The sequence below is a fragment of the Mustela nigripes genome, chromosome 12 (genome assembly GCF_022355385.1).
Source record: "Mustela nigripes isolate SB6536 chromosome 12, MUSNIG.SB6536, whole genome shotgun sequence".
NCBI classification, from domain to species: Eukaryota; Metazoa; Chordata; class Mammalia; order Carnivora; family Mustelidae; genus Mustela; species Mustela nigripes.
Genome location: NC_081568.1, coordinates 29073147 through 29096688, shown reverse-complemented (window position 1 = coordinate 29096688; position 23542 = coordinate 29073147). Strand labels below are relative to the sequence as shown.

Below are 23542 nucleotides of genomic sequence, written 5' to 3'. Positions count from 1 at the left end.
AAACCAAAATGTTGCTCATCTTTGAAGGATGCTAGAAACCAATTCATTACTTTTAAATTTGGCGGATAAAGAGAAAGAAGCAACCACTTATCTAGCCTTTCTGAATAAAAATGGACATCACAATAACCAAATAATTGAAACTTTAAGCATCCAGGAGGTTAAAATGATCCAGTTTTAAATCATCATTTATTTGCTTTACTATTCTACTACTTCACTATTCTGTAGAGGAAATGAATATTAACAATGTATCCTACCTCATTTATATTAAATATTCAGAATAGGCAAACTTAAAGAGACAAAAGTATGCTAGCAGTTACTTAGGGTAGGGGTGGAGAGATATGGATTGACTGCTAATAGAGAGTGGGTGAAAATGTTCTAAAATCAGATTGTGGTGATAGTTGCACAACCCTGTGAATGTATTTTGAAAAACTAAATTATGTACTTTAAATGGTTGAATTGTATGATGTATGATTCATATCTCAGTAAAGCTGTCAAAAACACAAATACACATTCTGAAATTTGTTTCAGTACAACTGCCAAAGTGCAGCAGAGGCTGATAGGATTCATGCGTCCTGAAAATGGAAGTACCCAGCAGATGCAACAGGAGCTGCAAAGGAAGTTTCATGGTAAGTTATTCCTTCTGATCAGTTGACTGTACATGACGCCCATAAAGAGTTTTATTCATCAAATAGGAAACAGTGGATTGAATAGAACAGTGAACCTCCCTTAATAAGATCTGGTTTTTGGGGCGCCTGGGTGGCTCAGTGGATTAAGCCGCTGCCTTCGGCTCAGGTCATGATCTCAGGGTCCTGGGATCGAGGCCCGCATCGGGCTCTCTGCTCAGCGGGGAGCCTGCTTCCCTCTCTCTCTCTCTCTCTGCCTGCCTCTCTGCTGCTTGTGATCTCTCTGTCAAATAAATAAATAAAATCTTTAAAAAAAAAAAAAAAAAAAGATCTGGTTTTTGATAACACATATATTTTTTATTCAAATAACAGTGTGGTTAAGAAAAGTGGGACTGTATGGCTTTCATATATTTCCATAACTTTCAGCCCATTAAGTTTTTTCCTTTCTTTTACAAGAAACATGATAATCTTTTTTAAAATAAGTTTTTAAATCATAAAATAGACTATAGTTTTAACCACATTCACTTGGTTGTGCAAATGTCACTACTATCCATCTCCAAAACTTTTTTCATCTTCTTAAAAAACTCTGTACCGAAACAGTAACTCCCCATTTCTCACACCATCCCAACCCTACTACTGTCAACCATTCGTTTGGTTTTTTTAGTCTGAATTTGACTACCCAATATACTTCATATAAGTGGAATTACACAGGGACCCCCTTTGCCTCTGGCTCATTTCAGCTAGCATATGTCTTCAGAGTTCATCCATGTTGCGGCATACGTCTAAATTTCCTTTCTTTTTTAAGACAGTATTATTCCATTGTATGTCTACAGAGGTTTCCCCTGCTATCTGAAAGTAGTGTTCCTATGAAACCTTTCATAAGCCAGAATGGTGGCATAAAGTTAGGAAGCAGTTACCATTAAATTATATGGAAAAATTTTTGAGCATTCCCAGACCCCCAAAAATAACCTTTCTTAGACTTTTCTGTTCCTTAGGATACTTTTTCTTTTTCTTTTCTTTTCTTTTCTTTTTTTTTTTTTAAGTTTACCTTTTTTAGTAATTGTGGGGCTTGAACTCACGAACCTGATGAGATCAAGTCACATGCTCTTCCAACTGAGCGCAGCCAACCTTAGGACACATTTAGAGATAAAGCATAGAATTCCACAGACACATTTCAAAGTTGTGGCAGCTTGTTGCTGAGGTGATGTGTGTGGTTTCTGGGAAAGGGGTTTGGCAGGGTGCGTGCTGCCTCCGTAAAGGCTCACTGCAGAACAAACACTGAATACTGGGTTTAGGGTATTGTATCTTGAAACCAGAAAAAAAAGCTTGGGTTTTTGAGCACTTGGGTTGCTTCCACCTTAGAGGTATTGTGAATAATTCTGCTATGAACGTGTTGTACAAATATAAATTTGAGCCCTTGCTTTGTTTTTTTGTTATGTACCCAGAAATGGAATTGCTGGATCATATGGTAGTCCGTTTTTTAATTTTTGAAAAACTGCCATACTATTCTCTATGCGCCATTTTACATTTCTGCTAGTAGTGCACAAGCATTTCAATTTCTTCACATCTTCACCAGTTATTTTTCTCTTTTTATAATCTCCATCCTAGTGGTTACAATGTGGTATCTCATTGTGGTTTTTGATTTGCATTTTCCTAATGATTAGTGGCACACCTTTTTATAAAGTTAAAAATGTGAATCAAATTTTTGGTTGGTTTTGGGATTTCTTTTTTGTTTTTGTTGTTGTTGTTGTTGTTGTTTTTCTGTTATAAATAGTAACAAGGAAGGAACAAGGTAATGGAAAACTTAGAATCATCAATTACTCCAGAAATAGTTTGGAATAATAATAAATCATTGCTTAAATTTTGCCTGCCATTTGGTTTTTTAAAAGAATTTTTGTGTTCTGTTTGAGCCATTTCGGGCTGATAGATCCTTGCTAATTAAGACCCAGCCATTTAATCTTGTCCCTTCCTGCTAAATCTAGTTTTTCGTTTACTGTTTCATAAACATTTTTTCATTACTGCTGTTGGTACTTCAGTAAAATCTTAAGCCTGACAATACCAAGCATTGGTAAGGATTAAAACAAAAGGAGGGTTCAGATTGCTGGCACATGTACACTGAAACGACTACTTTAGGGAGCAGTTTGATCATAGCCTATAAAAGCTGAAAATGCATATATATTGAAGCCCAGCAGTTTCACTTCTAAGGATACATCGTATAGCAGTCTTTATCAGACTTTTTTTCTTATGGTAAGAAATACATTTTATGTTATGACCTTAATGTTTGAAAGCATATATACATAACTGAAACAAAATTATAGGAAATAACTACCTGTTTTACACTCTAATATTTTCCTTTTTTATTTTATTCCCTTTTTCTTTTTTTTAAGTAGGCTCCATGCCCAGTGTGGGTCTTGAACTTAAAGCCCTGAGATCAAGTGTTGCATGGTCTACTGACTGAGCCAGCCAGGCACTCCAATTTTCTTTCCTTTTTAAAGGGGGGAAGGTAGCTGTCATGACTGACCGAATTGATTTCATGACTTGCCCACTTATTTATTTATTTATTTATTTATTTTCACCAATTTATTTAATCCAGGGTTTGAGGAACATAGTCCTAGAGAAATCTGATGGTGCTTTTCAGGAGTCCTTTCTTAAGAATATTTATTGCATTATTGTTTTAGTAGCAAAGCATGGGAGATAGTATAAATGTCCTTAAGGTGGAAAATGGACCTAATTGTGGTATACTTACATGATGGAATATCCAGTAATATATATTAGAATATTAAGATTAATATTAAATACTTATTAAAATACAGCTGGGTGGAAAAAGTGGTGTAAATGGTTTAAAAACAGCAGTTTTTGTTTTATGTGTGCACACGCAGACACATAGAACCACATATACATATAATGACGTGATGAAAGGATGACTTCAACAAGTCATGATCATGGTTGGCTGGGATGTGGGGAGACCAGTGAGGATTTCAGCCTTAACTATAGTTGTTCTTATTGAAAGCAAAATGTTGTGTTATTTAAAACAAAACAACCTATGTCATTGTATAAAACTTCATCAGTTGTGTTTTGTAATTAGAGGCTCAACTGAGTGAAAAGGTTTCACTTCAGGCAATCCAGCAGTTGGTTCGAAAATCATACCAGGCTCTGGCTTTATGGAAGCTTCTTTGTGAACATCAGTTCACTGTCATTGTAGGAGAACTTCAGAAGGTAGGATTTCTTTTCCTTTAAGATCATATTGTTAATTCTGTGCTTAGTTTGTTTTCTTTTGAGTTAGCTTTAATCTTACACTTGGGTTTGAGAGGAGACTTTCGGGGAGAAGCATTTAGGTGGTATGATGAAGTTAGTATCTGCTTAATGGAAATCTTAATGGAAAATTGCACTAAATCATGAAAACTTGAGGGATCCACTTTGTCAAAACCACAAGTTTTTACAGTATGTGAGAATTTTATTATGGTATATGAATGAAATCTTTACGAAAAGTATTTTTTTATACAGTAGGTTGTAACCGTTATTTGGATTTCAGATCCCTTTGGGAATTTGATCAAAACTCTTTCTTCCCACCCTCAAAGAATGCATACAGATACATCCACAAAATTTTTGCCTGTAATTTCAGAGTCTAATGACTTAAATATTCTTACTTTTAAAAAGGTTTACCATTTGAGAAATGAATGGGTCAGATTTCTCTTGCTGTCCTCATTTGAATCCTTTTTAAGTATGATGGCAGTTTGCATTCACTTAAATGTTAGGCCACTGGGGGGAATGTATTACTATTGTGAATATTTCTAAACATATACAAAAATAGAGTAAATACTACATTATAATCATATACACTTGCATTCAGCATTTTCAAGATTTTATCAACTTTCATTAATCTATTCTCTTTTTCTTTACCAAATTACTTTAAAGATGATCCTAGATATCGTGTCATTTCATTCCTGTGAACTATGTTCTCTAAGGAAAGGTGTGATGTGAATCTGTCATGCCCTTTGATCATGTTGACTCAGCTGACTGGTTAAACGGGTGTTCCCTTTCTCCCTCACCACTCCATGTGCATCCCTTCCAAAGCTTTGTGCTCGAAGAGGATGATCTTCCTTGATAGAGGTAGACCATTCTTTGGTCAAGGGTATACAAATAGTTGAGTGTCCCTGCTAGAACCTCCAAACGAGCTCTCAAGGTCCATTTGTAGGACCTGAACTGAAATCAAGAGTCGGATGCTTAACCAACTGAGCCACTCTCAGGCACCCTGTAAACCCAAAATCTTTTAATGTAGCTAAGTGATTATTCTTTCTGGTTATGACTAAACTCAGGAAACCTGGCTCTAATTTTGGTTCTGCCTACATTTTACTTCTCTCACTTGTAAATTGAAAGATTTCGACTGGTCATACTGTGGGTTCTTTAACAATTATGTGATTCTATGGAAGTTTGCAAAAATGTGTAAATCTGTATAGTTTAGCATATTTTCTCTTTTGAACTATAGAGTCTTTTAATTTTTTATTTTAAATTGCTAAAGAAATTTTGTTGTGGGTAGAAATAGGATATTTCTGTATTTTTGGTAGAAAAAAAGGACTTTGTATTATACTTCTAGGAATTTCAAGAGCAGCTGAAAATCACCACCTTTAAAGATCTGGTAATCAGGGACAAGGAACTGACGGGGGCATTAATCGCTTCTCTTATCAACTGCTACATCAGAGATAATGCTGCTGTTGATGGCATTAGTTTACACTTACAGGATATCTGCCCACTTCTGTATAGCACTGATGATGCAATTTGTTCTAAGGTATGATGCTTTATCAGCTCTTTCAATGTCTCTTAAAGAGGGTTTCATAGTATGAAAAGCACAATAGAACTGGAATCAGAAACCATCTTTTACTTAACATATGACGTCTCTTGAGTGGGTCTCCTAACCTCTCTCTTGGCCTCCAGAGTCTCTATCTATATGATGAAAGGAGTTGGAATACATCATTTCTTAAAATCCTTGTATATTGAAGTTTTTCATAAAGAATATAACATTTCTAGACCATATTTTTTTAAATGGTTAAACACGTATCTCCTTAGAAATTAAAAATTACTAAAACTTTAAGTCTGTAATAAGAGTTGATTGGGCAGTTTTTATTGATCCTTTCTTACAGGTAAAAATAATTTAAATCACATGGACTGCCTGCTGACCAATAATGTATTCACTAGGCAAGAGATTTACCAGTCAAAAGCTATCTTGCTTAAAATATTTGTGAGAGGAGTTAAAAGTAGCTAAGATTTTTTTGGTCAAAAATTTTTCTTCCTAAAATTAAGAAGAAATAAGTTTGTAGAGTTGTTTTTATTTTTTCTGATAATAAACCGGATGTTAATTGAGACATAGACCAAGACTTATGTTGGTAATATTGTCTATGTGCTGGATTTTATGTCTTTTTAAGTTCTTGTCATCTCTAATCTAGGCGAATGAACTCCTCCAGCGTTCTCGACAAGTTCAGAACAAGACTGAAAAGGAAAGAATGTTAAGAGAATCCTTAAAGGAGTATCAGAAAATCAGCAATCAAGTGGACCTTTCCAATGTTTGTGCTCAGTATAGACAAGGTGAGAAACAAAATGTTCTTCACATCTTTTTCTTAACTCAGGGGACAAATGACTGTTTTATTTTAAGCTACTGATAAAAAGCCTCTTAACATAAGCAACACTTCCCCAAGTGATACTACTTGGGAAACTCATGCCTTGTGTTTTAGTGTTTGATGGCTGGCCTCTGCAAAAACTATAATGTTCTTTTTATATCTTGAAATAGATAACTTTTAACACAGGAGTTTCAATCCTTGTCCTTGTATACTATCTATATTAGATAGCTTCGTGGATTACATTTATTTTTGGATGCTTTCAATTCTTTTGACTAATTTTTAAAATAGTATTTGTCTGCTTGCTTTTAAATTACTTTTTTGTTTGTTTTTGTTTTTTTAATTTATCTATTTGACAGACAGAGATCACAACTAGGCAGAGAGGCATGCTGAGCAGAGAGCCTGATGCAGGGCTCGATCCCAGGACCCTGGGATCATGACGTGAGCTGAAGGCAGAGGCTTTAACCCACTGAGCTACCCAGGCACCCCTAAATTACTTTAAATCAAATCTAGCGCAATGTAAAAATAGTAACTGTTAGCACAGATACTGTTTTGAATTCTAAGATTTTTTTTTCCCATCAAGGAACAGAAATCTTCCCTTTTGTTATTCTAACTTTGGAGAAACATTTTTCCAATAAAGAAAATACACTTAATAGCTGCCTTTTAGGCATGTTGGTACCTTGTTCTTCGGTGGATTCACCATATATATGATTGTGTCATTAAGGTGACTAGCATACAGTAGAGACATGGAAACCTTGATCAGTACTTTTATAAACCAGCTAAGGAAAAACACATCCAGCTTAATAAGCCTTATCTCTTTGTCCTTTTCCTTTCCCATTAGTCCGTTTTTATGAGGGTGTAGTGGAACTATCTCTTACTGCTGCAGAAAAAAAAGATCCTCAGGGTCTTGGACTTCATTTCTATAAACATGGAGAACCAGAAGAAGACATCGTGGGACTGCAGGCTTTCCAAGAAAGGCAAGTTTATCACCCTAGTGGCTTGTCAACTTCTTGGATACAGACTTTCCTTGGTGTACAGTTTGATTGATTATATTAGGAAAACAATATTCTAAGTACAACACTTATAAGAATGAATTATGCTTTCACTTAAAAATGTTTTGTTTTATCACAGGCCTAAATTAGGATTATAATTCTTGCCTTAGGGGTCAACTTTTACTCTGGTTGAAATTCTTAAGGACTTATAAATGTTTTTGAACTTGCCTCTATGGTTTTTAGAACACTGTACTAATGTCAGCTTTAAATGCAATAACTTATTTGGAACCATCTCTCTCCTACCTAATTTCTGGTTCTGGGTGATGATTAGTATTTTATTTTATGGGATGATTTTTAAATGTTCACAAATTAGTAGTGACTGTTAAGAAAAAAGTGTGTCCATAAAGGAAATATATAACCTATCTAAAACATGTTTTTTATTAATACATTAATTTTTATAACATCACCCTTTTATGGTTATGACATTTCTCAAACATAGAAAAAGTATACGATTTATATTATTTTTAATACCACATATATTTGTGTGTGTACATATAGCTAGTCCCCAAAATAGTCTTCATATTATTTTGTATTTAAATTAGATTAGTCAGTTGCTATCTAATTAAACAATGCATTTGCTCCTTTTCTGTTCTTTTTCAGATTAAACAGTTATAAGTGTATTACAGATACGCTTCAAGAATTGGTAAACCAAAGTAAGGCTGCTCCTCAGTCTCCCAGTGTACCCAAAAAACCTGGACCTCCAGTATTGTCATCTGATCCCAATATGCTGAGTAATGAAGAAGCAGGACATCATGTAAGGGACATAGCATATTTTTATCCTGAAAATACATTGTTTAGATGTTCTGTGTAATTGTGGAGACAGCTCGTCTTGGGAAAGGTAGTAGATCTTAGAAATAAGCATTTACAAAGATTCTTGATTTCAGCATTTTATAAGGCTGATGGTTATGATGTCCAGCAGGAGAGCCTTTAACTGCTAATTTTTTGTTTTGTTTTGTTTTAGTTTGAACAAATGCTTAAATTATCTCAACGATCTAAAGACGAGCTCTTTAGTATTGCCCTTTATAATTGGCTAATACAAGCTGATCTTGCAGATAAGCTATTGCAGGTAAAAAATATTTTTTTATTCCAATATTGCTAACTTGTATTTTCAATTAGCATGCATATAGTTGAAGGAGGGGCGCCTGGGTGGCTCAGTTGGTTAAGTGTCTGCCTCAGCCTGGGATCAAGCCCTGCATCGGGCACCCTGCTTAGCAGGGATCCTGTTTCTCCCTCTCCCTCTGCCTGTCACTCCCCAGCTTGTGCTCACTCGCTTGCTCTCTTCCTGTCAAATAAATAAAATCCTTAAAAAAAAAAAAAAAAAAAACACAGATACCAGGAAATTCATTTTCTTATCCTGAACCTACCATTATGTGTTAGCATCAATCCAAGTAATGTAATATCCTTTCCTGGTGGACAAAATAAACTATTGCTCTAATTTTCTAATATTGTGGGATGAAAATCATTGGATTATGAATTAGGAGTCCTAAACTTGGCATAACCTCTGCCATTAATTCAGTATGTGACTTCATACATGTCTTTTTACTATCCTAAGTCTCAGTATTCTTCATTCTGTAAAATAAATGTGTGGCATTTGACAATGGCAAGGACGTCTTTGAGGAATCAATAGCTGTGTTTTCATTTGTAGCTGGGGATGCCTAGGTAGCACATTCGGTTAAGCATTCGACTCTTGATTTCGTCACAGGTTGTGATCCTCGGGTCATGAAATGGAGCCTGCTTGGGGTTCCCCCTGACCTATGCTCATGCTCACTCTCTCTCTGTCTCAAAAAAAAAAGAAAGAAAAATTCAAAAATTGTAATTGGATTATGATTAGTTTAATTAGCCTAATTCAACTATCAACTAGTTTAATTAGCCTAATTCAACTAGGCTAATTAGTTTAATTAGCCTAATTCAACTATCATAGCAACTCTTTGGTTAACTCTAGTAAAACAAAAATCATGTATAATGAAAAAAATTGCCCTCTGTCTGTTGTTAGATTATAATTTTGCTTATGTGTTTGTGAAGCAAGGCATACCTGTAGTTGTTTTAAAAATGTTGTAGTTGGGGTGCCTGGGTGGCTCAGTGGGTTAAGCCACTGCCTTCGGCTCGGGTCGTGATCCCAGGGTCCTGGGATCGAGCCCCACATCGGGCTGTCTGCTCTGCAGGGAGCCGGCTTCCTCTTCTTTCTCTCTCTGCCTGCCTCTCTGCCTACTTGTGACCTCTATCTATCAAATAGATAAATAAAAAATCTTTTTAATAAATAAATAAAGATGTTGTAGTTACTACATAAAGAGCAAGCGGCTAGCCCAGGAGAGTTTCTGAGTGACTGTGTAATTTGCAGATTGCTTCTCCATTTCTGGAGCCACATCTAGTCCGAATGGCCAAAGTTGATCAAAACAAAGTTCGTTATATGGATTTACTGTGGAGGTATTATGAAAAGAATAGAAGCTTTAGTAATGCTGCTCGCGTCCTGTCCAAATTGGCTGACATGCATAGGTATGGTATAATACTCTTACTTCTATGAATAATGATTGATAACTGACCTATAACTAGACACATCTGGATTTCAGAAATTAAATAAAACCTTATTCAGGTTATAGTATGTACAGTTTTTATGCTTTTACTTGGATTTACATACAGTTTACAGTTTTTTTCTTTTTTAATAGTGTATAGGAGGTACTAAATACCCAAGGTTGTCTTTAGTCAAACTAACTTCTAAATCTCTTCTTTAAAGTATGTCTTTAGATTCTTTACTACTAAACAGTTAATCAGTATTCTTAATTGAAAGGACAAAATCTGGGAGGCCTGGGTGTCTCAGTTGGTTGGATGACTGCCTTCGGCTCAGGTCATGGTCCCGGAGTCCCGGGATCGAGTCTCGCATCAGGCTCCCAGCTCCATGGGGAGTCTGTTTCGCTCTCTGACCTTCTCCTCGCTCATGCTCTCTCTCACTGTCTCTCTCTCAAATAAATAAATAAAATCTTTAAAAAAAAAAAAAAAGGACAAAATCTCTCAAAGGCTTTATAATTTTAAATGTGTTACTAAATCTAGACTAATTTCCTCTGCACTGTTGGTTTAAATTACAAAAAAGTTTTGAGCATTTATGTTAAAGATTGTTAAGAATCTTATTAAAGAAAGCATTGAAATGTCTAGTTAGATTATCATATCAAAAAACAATATAATTTTGGACAGATCATTAATTTGACCTTGTATTTTCATTTGGAATCTTCTTTGCCAAAATAACACAAGTTCTATTTTTAAAACTGGAGCTCAATTAAGTTAGGAAGAAGAGGTTGTGGAAACAAAGTTGTTTTTAAACGAAGTTAATTAGAATGGTAACTTATGGGGCACCTTTCTGGCTCAGTCAGTAGAGCATGTGACTCTTATCTCAGGGTCATTAGTTCAAGCCCACGGTTGGGCTTAGAGCCTACTTTAAATAGTTTAGATGTGACTGTAATAGCAAGTGTGAGTATGTACGTATTTATTCTTAATTGGCCTTCCATTAATATTTATTGACCTTTTTTCTTGTTATATTGTTATTATAACATATTCAGAAGGGATGCCTGGGTGACTCAGTTGTTCAGTGTCTACCCTTGGCTCAGGTCATGATCCCGGGGTCCTGGGTTTGAGTCTGCATCAGGCTTCTCTCTCAGCAGGGATCCTGTTTCTCTTTCTGTGTGCCACTCCCCCTGCTTCTGTCTCTCTCTGTCAAATAAATAAAATCTAAAAAAAAAAATTCACAAATTCTCTAACTTAAGAACATTCATTATCCATATCTACTTTGTACATAACACATATAACCTAATTTCCTCCTCATGTGAGATACACTGTCCTTCTACTCTAGCTCTCAGCTTAACCTTCTTTTTCTGCAATAAAATATTTTTCCAACTATAATGTTACTCTCTTTCTCACCACACTCTTTTAGCTTATATAGGCTGCAGCAAATAAATTGGCAGCTATAGAATTTGTATTTTAAATTATTTGGAAATGTTACCTACTTTTAATATGTTTGGTTCAAGTAGGGCTTTTTTTAGAGATGAGAGGGGAAAGAAAGGGAAGCTCTTTTAGAAACAGGTCCCAAATGTACTAAACAGTCCTGTACGTGCAGCACTGAGAGATGGTCAGTGCTAAGTAACTGTCATCTACACCAGTACTTTCAAGGATAGAAGGGAGAGAGGAGTTAATTCTTCCTTTCTCCTTCCCTCCCTTTCTTTTTTTTTTTAGAAGGGGAAAAATATGGGAGCCATAGCTATACAGAAGGACAGTTTGATCTGAAAGTAAAAGAAAGCTAGTTTTTTCCTGATTCAAACTGGAAGTAATGGGGATATCAAAAGTTACATTTAATACTGGTTAGTATGAGAGGTTGCCAGCAACTAAATGAATTAGTGGGTTGTTTTTAATGCCAAGTCACTCTGTAATATCAAAGAACCAAGAGTGATGGGGGATTAGAAAGGACTGAAGGTGGTAACCATCGAGGTGGATACATGCTTGGGCTTTCTGACACCTGCCAGCCTGCCAGCCAGCAAATAGATTTTGAGCACCAGTGATGTATATTCAAGGCATGCAGAAAGGAATAGTGAACAATGCAAATACCACCTTTGGTCCCCAAAACTCCCATTCCAGTGGGTATAGAATGCAGACACAAACAAATTCAGGTTCTATAAAAATAATAAAAATAGAATAATATAGTAAAAAGGGCCTATTGGGAAGTGGGGGTAAGGAGCGGCTTTAGTTAAGATTGGTCAGAGAAGGCCTCAAACAAATTGTTATGAAAATTGATTCTTGGGGCACCTGGGTGGCTCAGTGGGTTAAGCCTCTGCCTTCAGCTCAGGTCATGATCTCAGGGTCCTGGGATCGAGCCCCGCATCAGGCTTTCTGCTCAGTGGGGAGCCTGCTTGCCCCTCTTTCTGCCTGCCTCTCTGCCTATTTGTGATCTCTGTCAAATAAGTAAATAAAATCTTTTTTAAAAATTTTTTTAAAAAAGAAAATTGATTCTCAAGTGACAAGAAAGTACAGTATTAAAGATGTGGAGGGGGGCGCCTGAGTGGCTCAGTGGGTTAAGCCGCTGCCTTCGGCTCGGGTCATGATCTCGGGGTCCTGGGATCAAGTCCCGCATCGGGCTCTCTGCTCGGCAGGGAGCCTGCTTCCCTCTCTCTCTCTGCCTGCCTCTCTGTCTACTGGTGATCTCTCTCTGTCAAATAAATAAATAAAATCTTTAAAAAAAAAAAAGATGTGGAGGAAATGGCCCAAGCTTGGGAACAATAGTCTCTGCAGAGGTGGTTTAGATTCAAGTTTATCATGTTTAGGATATAAAAAAGAAAGCCAGTGCGGTTGGAGATGGTGAACATGGGAGCAGGTGAAAGGAGAGGAAGTTGAAGGAGTAGGTGAAGACATGTGACATAATTTGATTTCTGTTTTTAAGAGGTCACTCTATTTGCTTTGTGGAGGATTACATATAGTATTAGCCGTATTAAGGTAGAGAAGTGAAGAATATGAGGAGTGATAAAGAACTTTTTCCTTACTTTAGTGTTTTGAAGAATCCAAGTTTTAATATACTGAATTAAAGTTTTAAAATCAGAAGTTACAGGGCGCCTGGGTGGCTCAGTGGGTTAAGCCGCTGCCTTCAGCTCAGCTCATGATCTCAGGGTCCTGGGATCGAGTCCCGCATCGGGCTCTCTGCTCAGCAGGGAACCTGCTTCCCTCTCTCTCTCTCTCTCTGCCTGCCTCTCTGTCTACTGTGATCTCTCTCTGTCAAATAAATAAAATCTTTAAAAAAAAAAATCAGGAGTTACTTTCTTGGATGTAAACTTAAGCATTTTTTAATTTGTTGCCTTAAACTGTAGATCTCTTTCATTAGAATTCCTTTAATAGTTTTTTCAAGTTTCAAATGGGCTTTTATGGCTCATTTGGTATGTACAAAATAGTGTGTCATAATTAATATATTTGTATATGGGATCCTTAAGAGTTCATATAAATAAAAGTAAGGTTTTTCTCCCCCAGCACAGAAATTTCACTTCAGCAGCGACTAGAGTACATTGCTCGAGCCATTCTTAGTGCCAAAAGTTCTACTGCTATTTCCTCGATAGCTGCAGATGGTGAATTCCTTCATGAATTAGAAGAAAAAATGGAAGTAAGCGCTAAAGATACTTAACCTTTGCCTGCATTTATTTCATTTTCCCTTCTTCCCTCTAGTAACTCACAGGTCAGTAGCAGTTAATATTCTAGTGTCTTCTGCCTGTATGTATTTATTTTCATATGTAGACATACATCTTTTATTGGGTCACAGGACATTGCTATAATTAGATTTTTCTCTGTGGCATTTCTAAAGGTTGTTTTGGTTTTTTTTTTTCCCAACTGTTCCAACACAAAGGAGATTATCACATTTACCATTTATTCTAGAAACTAATGAGTAGATACGTGAAGTAGAGTAGGCTAAACTGCCCTAATTAAGAGACCTAAGAGTATGTAATGGTGCAAATACAAAAGCTTATTTCTCATTCACAAATATCCAGAGTTGGTGTTCCTGACTGGCCACTGGCTTTCTTCCACTTGATTGATTTTAATACCCAAGTTCTATTTTCTGGCTCTGCCATTCCCTATGGCCTTAACTTTTTCTTCTGTCAGAGGGAGTAAGAGAAAAAATCACATGTAAGAAGCTCTCTTAAAGACCTCAGTCCTGAAGTGACATACTGTACAGCCACTTACAGTCCATTGAAGAGAACTTAGTCTTATGGCCATATCTCTCTACAGAGGAGGTTGGAAAATATGGTCTAGCCATTTTCTGGCTGCAATCATGGGAGAGATGGGTATTACAGTGACAGCAAAGGCTCTCTGCCATAGTATACTTCCTATGAGATCTTTGGGTTGTGATGAAGAGCTGCTAGGTTGTTACAATAGAAGTCTTCATTTGTACAGTTTTTTTATTGAGGTATAATTGACATAGTATTATATTAGTTTCAGGTATACAGTGTAATGATTCAGTATTTTTAGGTATTGCAAAATGATCACCATAATAAATCTAACTAACACTTAATCACTATATACATAATGACAAAATTTTTTTCTTGTGATAAGAACTTCTACAATCTATTTTCTTCAGCAACTTTCAAATATGTGATACAGTGTTAATTATAGTCACTATACTGTTATTTATACATTTTTTTTACTTTAACCAACTTAAAGTCAGATACTAGGAATCATTCCTTCAACTACTTGTTGACTTATCATCAAAAACTTAAGACTTGCTTTTTTTAATTCAAACTAGGTTGCTAGGATCCAACTTCAGATACAAGAGACACTACAAAGACAGTATTCCCACCATTCTTCTGTACAGGATGCAATTTCTCAGCTGGATTCTGAGCTAATGGACATAACTAAGGTAATAAAAAAGCAAGTTGAATTCCTCTAGCAGTCACATAATACCTATAAATTCCTTGTTTCATTTGCATTCTACTTTGCATTTCATGAGAAAGATTAATCTTTCTCCACAAAATTAAGATAAACCATCCTGGGGAGCATGTTACTGGGCTGAGAGATCACTGCTGTGGTATCTGACTCTTAGGGACAGCTAACTTGCTCTGTCCAAGCCATTTTCTATCAAGACTCTTATCAGCCTCACACCAAGCTTTGTTAAAACTCCTGCCTTTTATTTTATGGCCCTGCTTCTTGTCTTGGAGAAGTAACTTATCTTTGCTTACCTCTCTGAGCCTCTCCCACTCTATACTTCAGAGCAGTCCCTTTTTCAATAATTCTTGGATATTTCTCCAAGAACCGTGAAGCACCCTGAGACTTGTGTTTCCAGGATTCTTTAAACCCTGGTTTAGACAGTGCTAATTATAAAGGATATGTTATTACAGTATCTCCCTGCCAGCCAAGGGGGCCGGGGAGGCACACATGTTGAAATCTATTTAATTTTACCAAGCCTTTGCCATTCTTAATCTGGAGTTATGAACACCTGCATGTCATCACATCTTTATATCCTATTTTAGGAACTTTGGATAAGATCTTTGGTCGTTTTTAATTTTCAAGGAGTGCATCACTATAAATTTCTGACACTTGACCCCTGGTTGTATGTATAATGTTGGCATTTTCTCCAACAGCTTTATGGGGAATTTGCTGACCCGTTTAAACTTGCAGAGTGTAAACTTGCAATAATTCATTGTGCTGGTTATTCAGACCCTATATTGGTGCAGACACTTTGGCAAGATATCATAGAGAAAGGTAAGTGCTCACTTACAGGTATATTAGCATACATTATTTAGTGACTTGGTAGAGGAATGCAAGCTATTAGTGGCTTTCATATTTAGAGCTCATGAAAATTGAATATACCTAAGTGGTGGGTACCTGGATATGGCAGAGGTAGTCCTGTAGAGAATGACTTCAATTTATATTGGAGAAAACTCTGAGAAAAGGATAGTTATTTTTTGGTTGTTCTTCTTCTTCTTCTTCTTCTTCTTTTTTTTTTTTTTTTAAGATTTTATTTAGGGGCACCTGGGTGGCTCAGTCATTAGTTGTCTGCCTTTGGCTCAGGTCATGATCCCGGGGCCTTGGGATTGAACCCCACATCAGGCTCTCTGTTCAGCGGGAAGCCTGCTTCTCCCTCTCCCACTCCCACTGCTTGTGTTCCCTCTCTCACTATGTCTGTCTCTGTCAAATAAATAAAATCTTTAAAAAAAAAAAAAGATTTTATTTGACAGAGAGAGACAGCAAGAGAGGGAATAGAAGCACGGGGAGTGGGAGAGTGGGAAGCAGGCTCCCCACTGAGCAGGGAGCCTGGTGTGGGGCTCCATCCCAGGACCCCGGGATCATGTCCTGAGCCGAAGGCAGATGCTTAATGTCTGAGCCCCCCAGGTGCCCCTGGTTGTTCTTCTTAATAAAGGATTCTGAGACACTTTCCTCAGAATCCCATAACCTGTGACCTATTTAAATCAAAAGTATTTCAGACACTAACAGAAACACAGTATCTGCTCATTATATTAGAATATCATTAGTAGGATACTTTTTACCTTGAAATAGAATGAAATAGCCAGTTTAAACATTTCACATGAAAAGCCGTTTGGTTTCTCATGGCATGTCTTTTTCTTACAGAATTGAATGAAAGCGTGGCGCTGAGCTCCTCAGATAGAATGCATGCCCTCAGTCTCAAGGTTGTGCTCCTGGGCAAAATTTACGCTGGCACACCTCGCTTCTTTCCTTTAGGTAAGCAGTAATCTTATGTGCTATCATGGGTGTTTTGTTTTGTTTTGATGATTTTCTTCATTGACATGGAAAAAATTTATCATCCTCAGAGTGGAATTGTGTCTTTGTTGCTGTTTAGCTCAGTAGTGTAATTCTACCTCTCCAGAAAGAAAAACCTCCAAAGATAGCAGAATTTGTTGGTAGTTAGGTAAGGAACTTTCTTTGACCTTGCAAGTTTCCATATCTGGGGATAGTGCTAACAGACCTTAGTAATGATTATATTGTTGGTAACCCTCTACAAGTTTTAAGGAGGAAAGAAAAATGATTGATTTTCTGCATGGGCAATCTGTGATTGCTTCAACTCTTATTATATTGAGGACACATTTTTCTTTAAAATAACAAATAGTTGGGGTACCTGGGTGGCTCAGTTGGTTGTGCAGCTGACTCTTGATTTCAGCTGAGGTCATGATCTCAGGGTCTTGGGATAGAGCCCTGATTCACATTGGGGTCCCCATTGAGCAGGGAACCTGCTTGAGAATTCTCTTTCTCCCTGTGCCTCTCCCCCTGCTCACACTCTTTCTCTTTCTCAGAAAAATAAGTAAATCTTTAAAAAAATTAAATAGCAAATAATTGTTTAAAATGCAATTTTTGAACCCCTTAATCAACTGTATTACTGTAATTGTTATGTATATGACTCTAATTATTAGCCATTTGCCAATGTGTAATATTTTTCTTCAGTTGTAAAACAGTAGAATCAGGGTGCCTGAGTGACTCGCTTGATTCAGCGTCCAACTCTTGTTCTCAGGTCAGGCCTTGATCTCAGAGTCATGAGTTCAAGCTCCATGTTGGGCTCCATGCTGGGCTTTTAGCCTACTTAAAAAAATAAATAAATAAAAATACAAGAATAGAATGAAAAATACATCCATAAAGTAAGATGTTAAGCACCTAGGGTCTTTGAAAAATGGTGAGAACCAGGAAAATGCTCACAACATAACATTAAATTGTTTGTTTATTTAATGAGGATAGAGCCCTTTTTATAGACCATCTTGATTTACAGTTTATTTCCTGGAAATGTCAGGAAATCAAGTCATTATAATCATACCCTTTTCTCTTGTAAGTATAGTGTTTAAAACTGCCATGCTATTTATTAATGAGAAAAATAAAGAGAAAATAAAAACTTAACAATTTTAATAATAAAAAGGCCACACTATACATAATTTCTTTAGAGAGTATTTCTGCTTTGGCTTAGATTTTTAATTTTTGAACCCAATAATGTCTAGGGTAGAAGAGGCCTTTTTTTTCCTTCTTTTTTTGTCCATCTTTCAATGTCAAACAAGCTCCGGGGGTTACAAACTAGAGCAAGTTTAGAGTTTTTAGGAATTTGATTATCTATGCAAAATTTTTGTATGGTAGATTCTCAGGTAGTTGCAGGTTCAGTCAGTGGCAGTCTTTTCAGTGATTCTTCTTACCTGGGGACATTCACCTTGGTCATTCTCAGATTTTGACGATCATAAATATGAATGTGATTGTTACTATTATGATCTTATTTGTGATATGATAGGTAGTAAAAAGTGAGAATGGGGCCAAAAGTAGAACCATCAAATAAATAACTTACACATCTGAGGGGGTGGATGCACTTAAAAAACCCATTACATGTTTCTAAAATCAGGATGCAGTAACCCTTCTTTTCTGAAAAACTGTTAAATTGAGTATATAATATATCAAGATACTGAAGAAATACCAGTGGGTCTTCTCCATTAGTGGGATTGTGAATGGTCTCTATTTCTTGTACCTTTCTGTATTTTCCAAACTCAGCAAAATGTAGTTTTTTTTCTAATAGCTTTAAATTTTGTAGCATGTTCATCGTTGTACACCAATTACCACAATTAAATTTAGACCATTCTCGGGGCTCCTGGGTGGCTCAGTGGGTTAAGCCGCTGCCTTCAGCTCAGGTCAGATCCCAGAGTTCTGGGATCGAGTCCCACATCAGGCTCTCTGCTCAGCAGGGAGCCTGCTTCCTCCTCTCTCTCTCTGCCTGCCTCTCTGCCTACATGTAATCTCTCTCTGTCAAATAAATAAATAAAATCTTTAAAAAAAAATTTAGACCATTCTCATCACCCCAAAGGAAACCGTGTACCTAATAGCCGTCACTCCCTATACCTTTCCACTCTCCAGCCCTAGGCAGTTACTGATCTACTTTATGTCTCTGTATTGCCTATTCTGATATATCACTTACTTTTGTAAAAAAAAAAAAATTTTAAATTGGTTTTCTTTTTTTAAAGATCTTATTTATTTGAGAGAGAGAAAGTGAGAACAAGTGCAAGCACAAATGGGGAAGGGGCAGAGGGAGAAGCGGACTTCCTACTGACCCGGGAGCTCCATGCGGGACTCAATCTCAGGACCTGAGATCATGACCTGAGCTGAAAGTAGCCAGTTAACCAGCTGAGCCACCTAGGCTCCCCAGGAGTTAACAGTTCTTTAACAACAAAAGAGTAATTATGTGAGGTGAAGGACCACATTAACTAACCTTAGTGGAGTAAACACTTTACAGTGTGTATATGTATAACATCTTCATGTTCTATACCTTAAACTTACATAATGTTTGGCTATTTTTTCTCAAGCTGGGGTGAGGGGGAGAGTTAACAATTCTAATTTCTGATCTTTTTCCCTCTCCAGATTTTATTGTGCAGTTTTTAGAACAGCAAGTTTGTACTTTGAACTGGGATGTAGGTTTTGTAATACAGACAATGAATGAAATTGGAGTGCCATTACCTAGACTATTAGAAGTATATGATCACTTGTTCAAGTCACGGGTAAGAAAAATATTAAATAAAATGAAATAATTTATTTAGTTAAAGTTAAACGTTTTCTAGATAAAAGAATATTTTGGTTGTATGTTTATCAAAGTGTCTCATCATATGATAAAAATTACTTCAGAAACATGCTTCACTGGTTCAATATAAGAAATTATCATACTTTAACCTTCTAAAACTGATAATGAGTTGTTTTGCCATGTTTCATGATAAAAAGCAAATATTTCTTAGTAAACATATTTTCTTTACTCTTGGTGGAATAGGCTAAGCCCATTACATTAAGAATCACCGTTTGTTTTATCAGAACAAAATAATACTGTATTTATTCTCTATAACTTCATCTAAAATGTCAGTGCTCAAAGATCTTCCTCACCACAAGAAAAAAACTTTGTAACTATGATGGTGATGCATGGTAACTAGACTTAGTATAGTGATCATTTCCCATACTGATTCCCATAACAACTCATATGTTGTACACCTGAAAGTGATATGATGTTATGTGTCAGTTATACCTCAATTAAAAAAATTCTTTCTCGATTAAAAAAAAAATCTTTCTGATAATATTGAACCTTATCAGACTATATATTTTATCATTTTTATCCTATGATAAAAGATCCAAATGAAACCTTGTTGACCTATATGATGTCTCTTAAGATAGCACCACCAAAACATTTATATGGTGCTTTACAAGACACTTGTATATCTCATTTATTTTATTTTATTTTATTTTAAGATTTTATTTATTTAACAGACAGAGATCACAGGTAGGCAGAGAGGCAGGCAGAGAGGAGGAAGCAGGCTCCCTGCAGAGCAGAGAGCCGACGCGGGGCTCGATCCCAGGACCCTGGGATCACGACCCGAGCCGAAGGCAGCGGCTCAACCCACTGAGCCACCCAGGCGCCCCTGTATATCTCATTTAAACCTTGAAATGAGCATCTGACAAGGGTAGAGATTTTAAATAAATAACCTGCTCATGTCTAGTTACCCAGAATGAGAATTAAGATTGTTTACTGGTTTAGTCTTTATTTATAATATCAGACTAAGTCTGCATAGGTTTAAAGCAAAAGAGGTATCACAGCTGACAAGAAGAAAATAAAAAAATAAAATAAGCATTTAATATTTTGTGGTTTCTAGATTATTTATCTGGTCATGGTTAATATTTGAACATCCTTGAAAACTGCATTGTGATGTTATTCTGTGGAGCATGTAAATTTCCTCTTGAGGAACCTGTGTTTCCTCTTGACAGGTGTGAGGAGATGTATCATTGCGGTTTTGATTTGTGTTTCCCTGATGATGAGTGATGTTGAGCATTTTTTCATGTGTCTTTTAGCCATTCTTATATCTTCTGCCCATTTCTTAACTGGATTATTTGTTTTGGGGTCTTGACTTTGATAAGTTCTTTATACATTTTGGATACTAATTCTTTATCACATATGTCCTTTCCATGTATCTTTTCCTATTAGTTGCCTTTTAGTTTTGTTGACTGTTTCCTTTGCTGTGCAGAAGCTTTTTATCTTGATGAAATCCCAGGAGTTCATTTTTGGTTTTCTTTCCTTTGCCTCTGGAGACATGTCTAATAAGAAGTTGCTGTGCCCAAGGTCAAAGAGACTGCTACGTGTCTTCTCTAGGATTTTGATGGATTCCTGTCTCACATTTTGGTCTTTCATCCATTTTTTTTTTTTTTTTTTTTTTTTTTTTTTTGTATGGTGTAAGAAAGTGGTCCAGCTTCATCTGCCTGTTGTCCAATTTTCCCAGCACCATTTGTTGAAGAGGCTTTTTCCCATTGGATATTTTTTCTTACTTTGTTGAAGATTAGTTGACCATACAGTTACAGGTCCCTTTCTGGGCATTCTGTTCTGTTCCATTGATCTATATATCTGCTTTTGTGCCAGTACCATACTGTCTTCTTAATTACAGCTTTGTAATAGAGCTTAAACTTCAGAATTGTGCTGCTTCCAGCTTTGGTTTTCTTTTTCAACATTACTTTGGCTATATGGGGTCTTTTCTAGTTCCATACAAATTTTAGGATTGTTCTAGCTCTGTGAAAATTGCTGGTATTATTTTGATAGGGATTTCATTGAATGTGTGGATTGCTTGGGTAATACAGACATTTTAACAATATTTATTCTTCCATTCCATGAGCATGGAATGTTTTTCCATTTTTTTGTGTCATCTTCAGTTTCTTTCATAAGTGTTCTGTGGTCTTCAGAGTATAGATCTTTAGCTGTTTGGTTAGGTTTCTTCTTAGCTAGCTTATGGTTTTGGTGCAATTGTAAATGGGATTGATTCCTTGATTTCTCTTTCTGCTGCTTCATTATTGTACAGAAATGCAACAGACATCTGTGCATTGCTTTTATACCCTGCAACTTTGCTGAATTCCTGTATCAGTTCTAGCAATTTTTTGGTGGAGTCTTTTGGGTTTTCTACACAGAGCATCATGTCATCTGTGAATAGTGAAAGTTTCACTTCTTCCTTGCCAATTTGGATGCCTTTTATTTCCTTTTGTTGTCTGATTACTGAGGCTAGGACTTCCAGTTCTATGTCAGACAACACTGGTGAGAGAGGACATCCCTGTCTTATTCCTGACCATAGCAGAAAAGCTCTGTTTTTCCCCATTGAGGATGATATTACTTGTGGGTCTCTTGTATATGGTCTTTATGATATTGAAGTATGTTCCTTCTATCCCTACGCTCTTAAGGGTTTTTATCAAGAAAGGATGCTGTGTTTTGTCAGATGCTATTTCTGCCTGTATGTAGAGCATTGTATGGTTCTTATTTATTTGTTTACTTATTTGATAGAGAAAGACACAGCGAGAGAGGGAACATAAGCAGGGAGAGTGGGAGAGGGATTAGCAGGCTTCCCGCCAAGCAGGGAGCCCTATGTGGGGCTCAGTCCCAGGACTCTGGGACTATGAACTGAGCCAAAGGCAGACGCTTAGTGACTGAGCCATCCAGGCACTTCAGAGTATCATACGGTTCTTATCCTTTTATTTATGTGGTATACACATGGATTGATATGTGGATATTAAAGCATACCTGCAGCCCAGGAATAAATCCCACTTGGTTGTGGTGAATAATCCTTTTAATGTAATGTTGGATCCAGTTAGCTAGTATCTTGCTGAGAATTGGGGTTTTTTAAAATTATTTATTTGAGAGAGGGAGAGTGTGTGCAGGGGGAGGGCTGAGGGAGAGAGAATCCTCAAGCCAATTCCCAGCTGAGAGCTGAGCCCAATGCAGGGCTTGATTCTGAGACCCTGAGATCTGACCTGAACCAAAAGCAAGAGTTGGCTGCTTAATTGACCGAGTCACCCAGGAGCCCCTGGTTGAGAATTTTGTATCCATTTTCCTCAGGGATATTAGTCTGTAATTCTCCATTTTAAAAAATTTATTTTATTTCTTATTTTAGAGTGTACCAGAGGGGGTGGGAGAAGGACAAGCAGACTCTGCACTGAGCATGGAGCCCAACGCGGGGCTCAGTCTCATGACCCTGAGATCATGACCAGAGCAGAAATCAGGAGTCCAGTGCTCCACTCACTAAGCCATCCTGGAGCTCCCTGTAATTCTCCTTTTTAGTGGGGTCTTTATCTGGTTTTGGAATCGAGGTAATACTGGCCTCACAGAATGAGTTTGGAAGTTTTCCTTCCGTTTCTGTTTTTTGGAACAGTTTAAGAAGAACGGGTATTCTTTTTTAAATGTTTGATAGAATTCCCCTGGGAAGCCATCCATCCCTGGATTCTTGTTGGGAGATTTTTGGTGATTACTGATTCAGTTTCTTTGCTGATTATGGGTCTATTCAGATTTTGTTTCTTCCTGTTTCCATTTTAGTAGTTTATATGTTTCTTGGAATGCATCCATTTCTTCCAGATTTCCTAATTTATTGGCATGTAATTCCTCATAATATTCTCTTATAATTGTATTTCTGCAGTGTTCGTTGTGGTCTCTTTCATTTGTGATTTTATTTATTTGGTCCTTTCTGTTTTCTTTTTGATAAGTCTCGCTATTTTTTTTTTTTTTTAAATGTCTATTTGCATGGTTATGGTTCTCTACTCCTTTACTTTATCTTTAGGTCTAGAGTGAGTCTGTAAACAGGCATATCAATGAGTCTTGTTTTTTGGTTTGTTTTTTTTTAAATCTATTCTGATACCCTTTTTTTTTTTTTTTAAGATTTTATTTATTTATTTGTCAGAGAGAGAGTGAGCGAGAGCGAGTACAGGCAGACAGAGTGGAAGGCAGAGTCAGAGGGAGAAGCAGGCCCCCTGTAGAGCAAGGAGCCCG

General features: G+C 36.7%; 1 protein-coding gene across 1 annotated transcript in view; it reads left to right on the top strand.

Annotated features, from left to right (window-relative positions):
* NUP155 (nucleoporin 155) overlaps positions 1-23542 on the top strand; it is a 67771-nt gene that overhangs the window by 37987 nt on the left and 6242 nt on the right. The window contains exons 21-33 of the mRNA XM_059417014.1: positions 529-626; positions 3709-3839; positions 5218-5409; positions 6065-6203; positions 7074-7209; positions 7885-8038; positions 8246-8350; positions 9623-9777; positions 13279-13408; positions 14543-14656; positions 15378-15498; positions 16366-16476; positions 19132-19268. Coding sequence (XP_059272997.1) covers positions 529-626; positions 3709-3839; positions 5218-5409; positions 6065-6203; positions 7074-7209; positions 7885-8038; positions 8246-8350; positions 9623-9777; positions 13279-13408; positions 14543-14656; positions 15378-15498; positions 16366-16476; positions 19132-19268 — 1723 coding nt within the window. The remainder of the gene's footprint in view (positions 1-528; positions 627-3708; positions 3840-5217; positions 5410-6064; positions 6204-7073; positions 7210-7884; positions 8039-8245; positions 8351-9622; positions 9778-13278; positions 13409-14542; positions 14657-15377; positions 15499-16365; positions 16477-19131; positions 19269-23542) is intronic.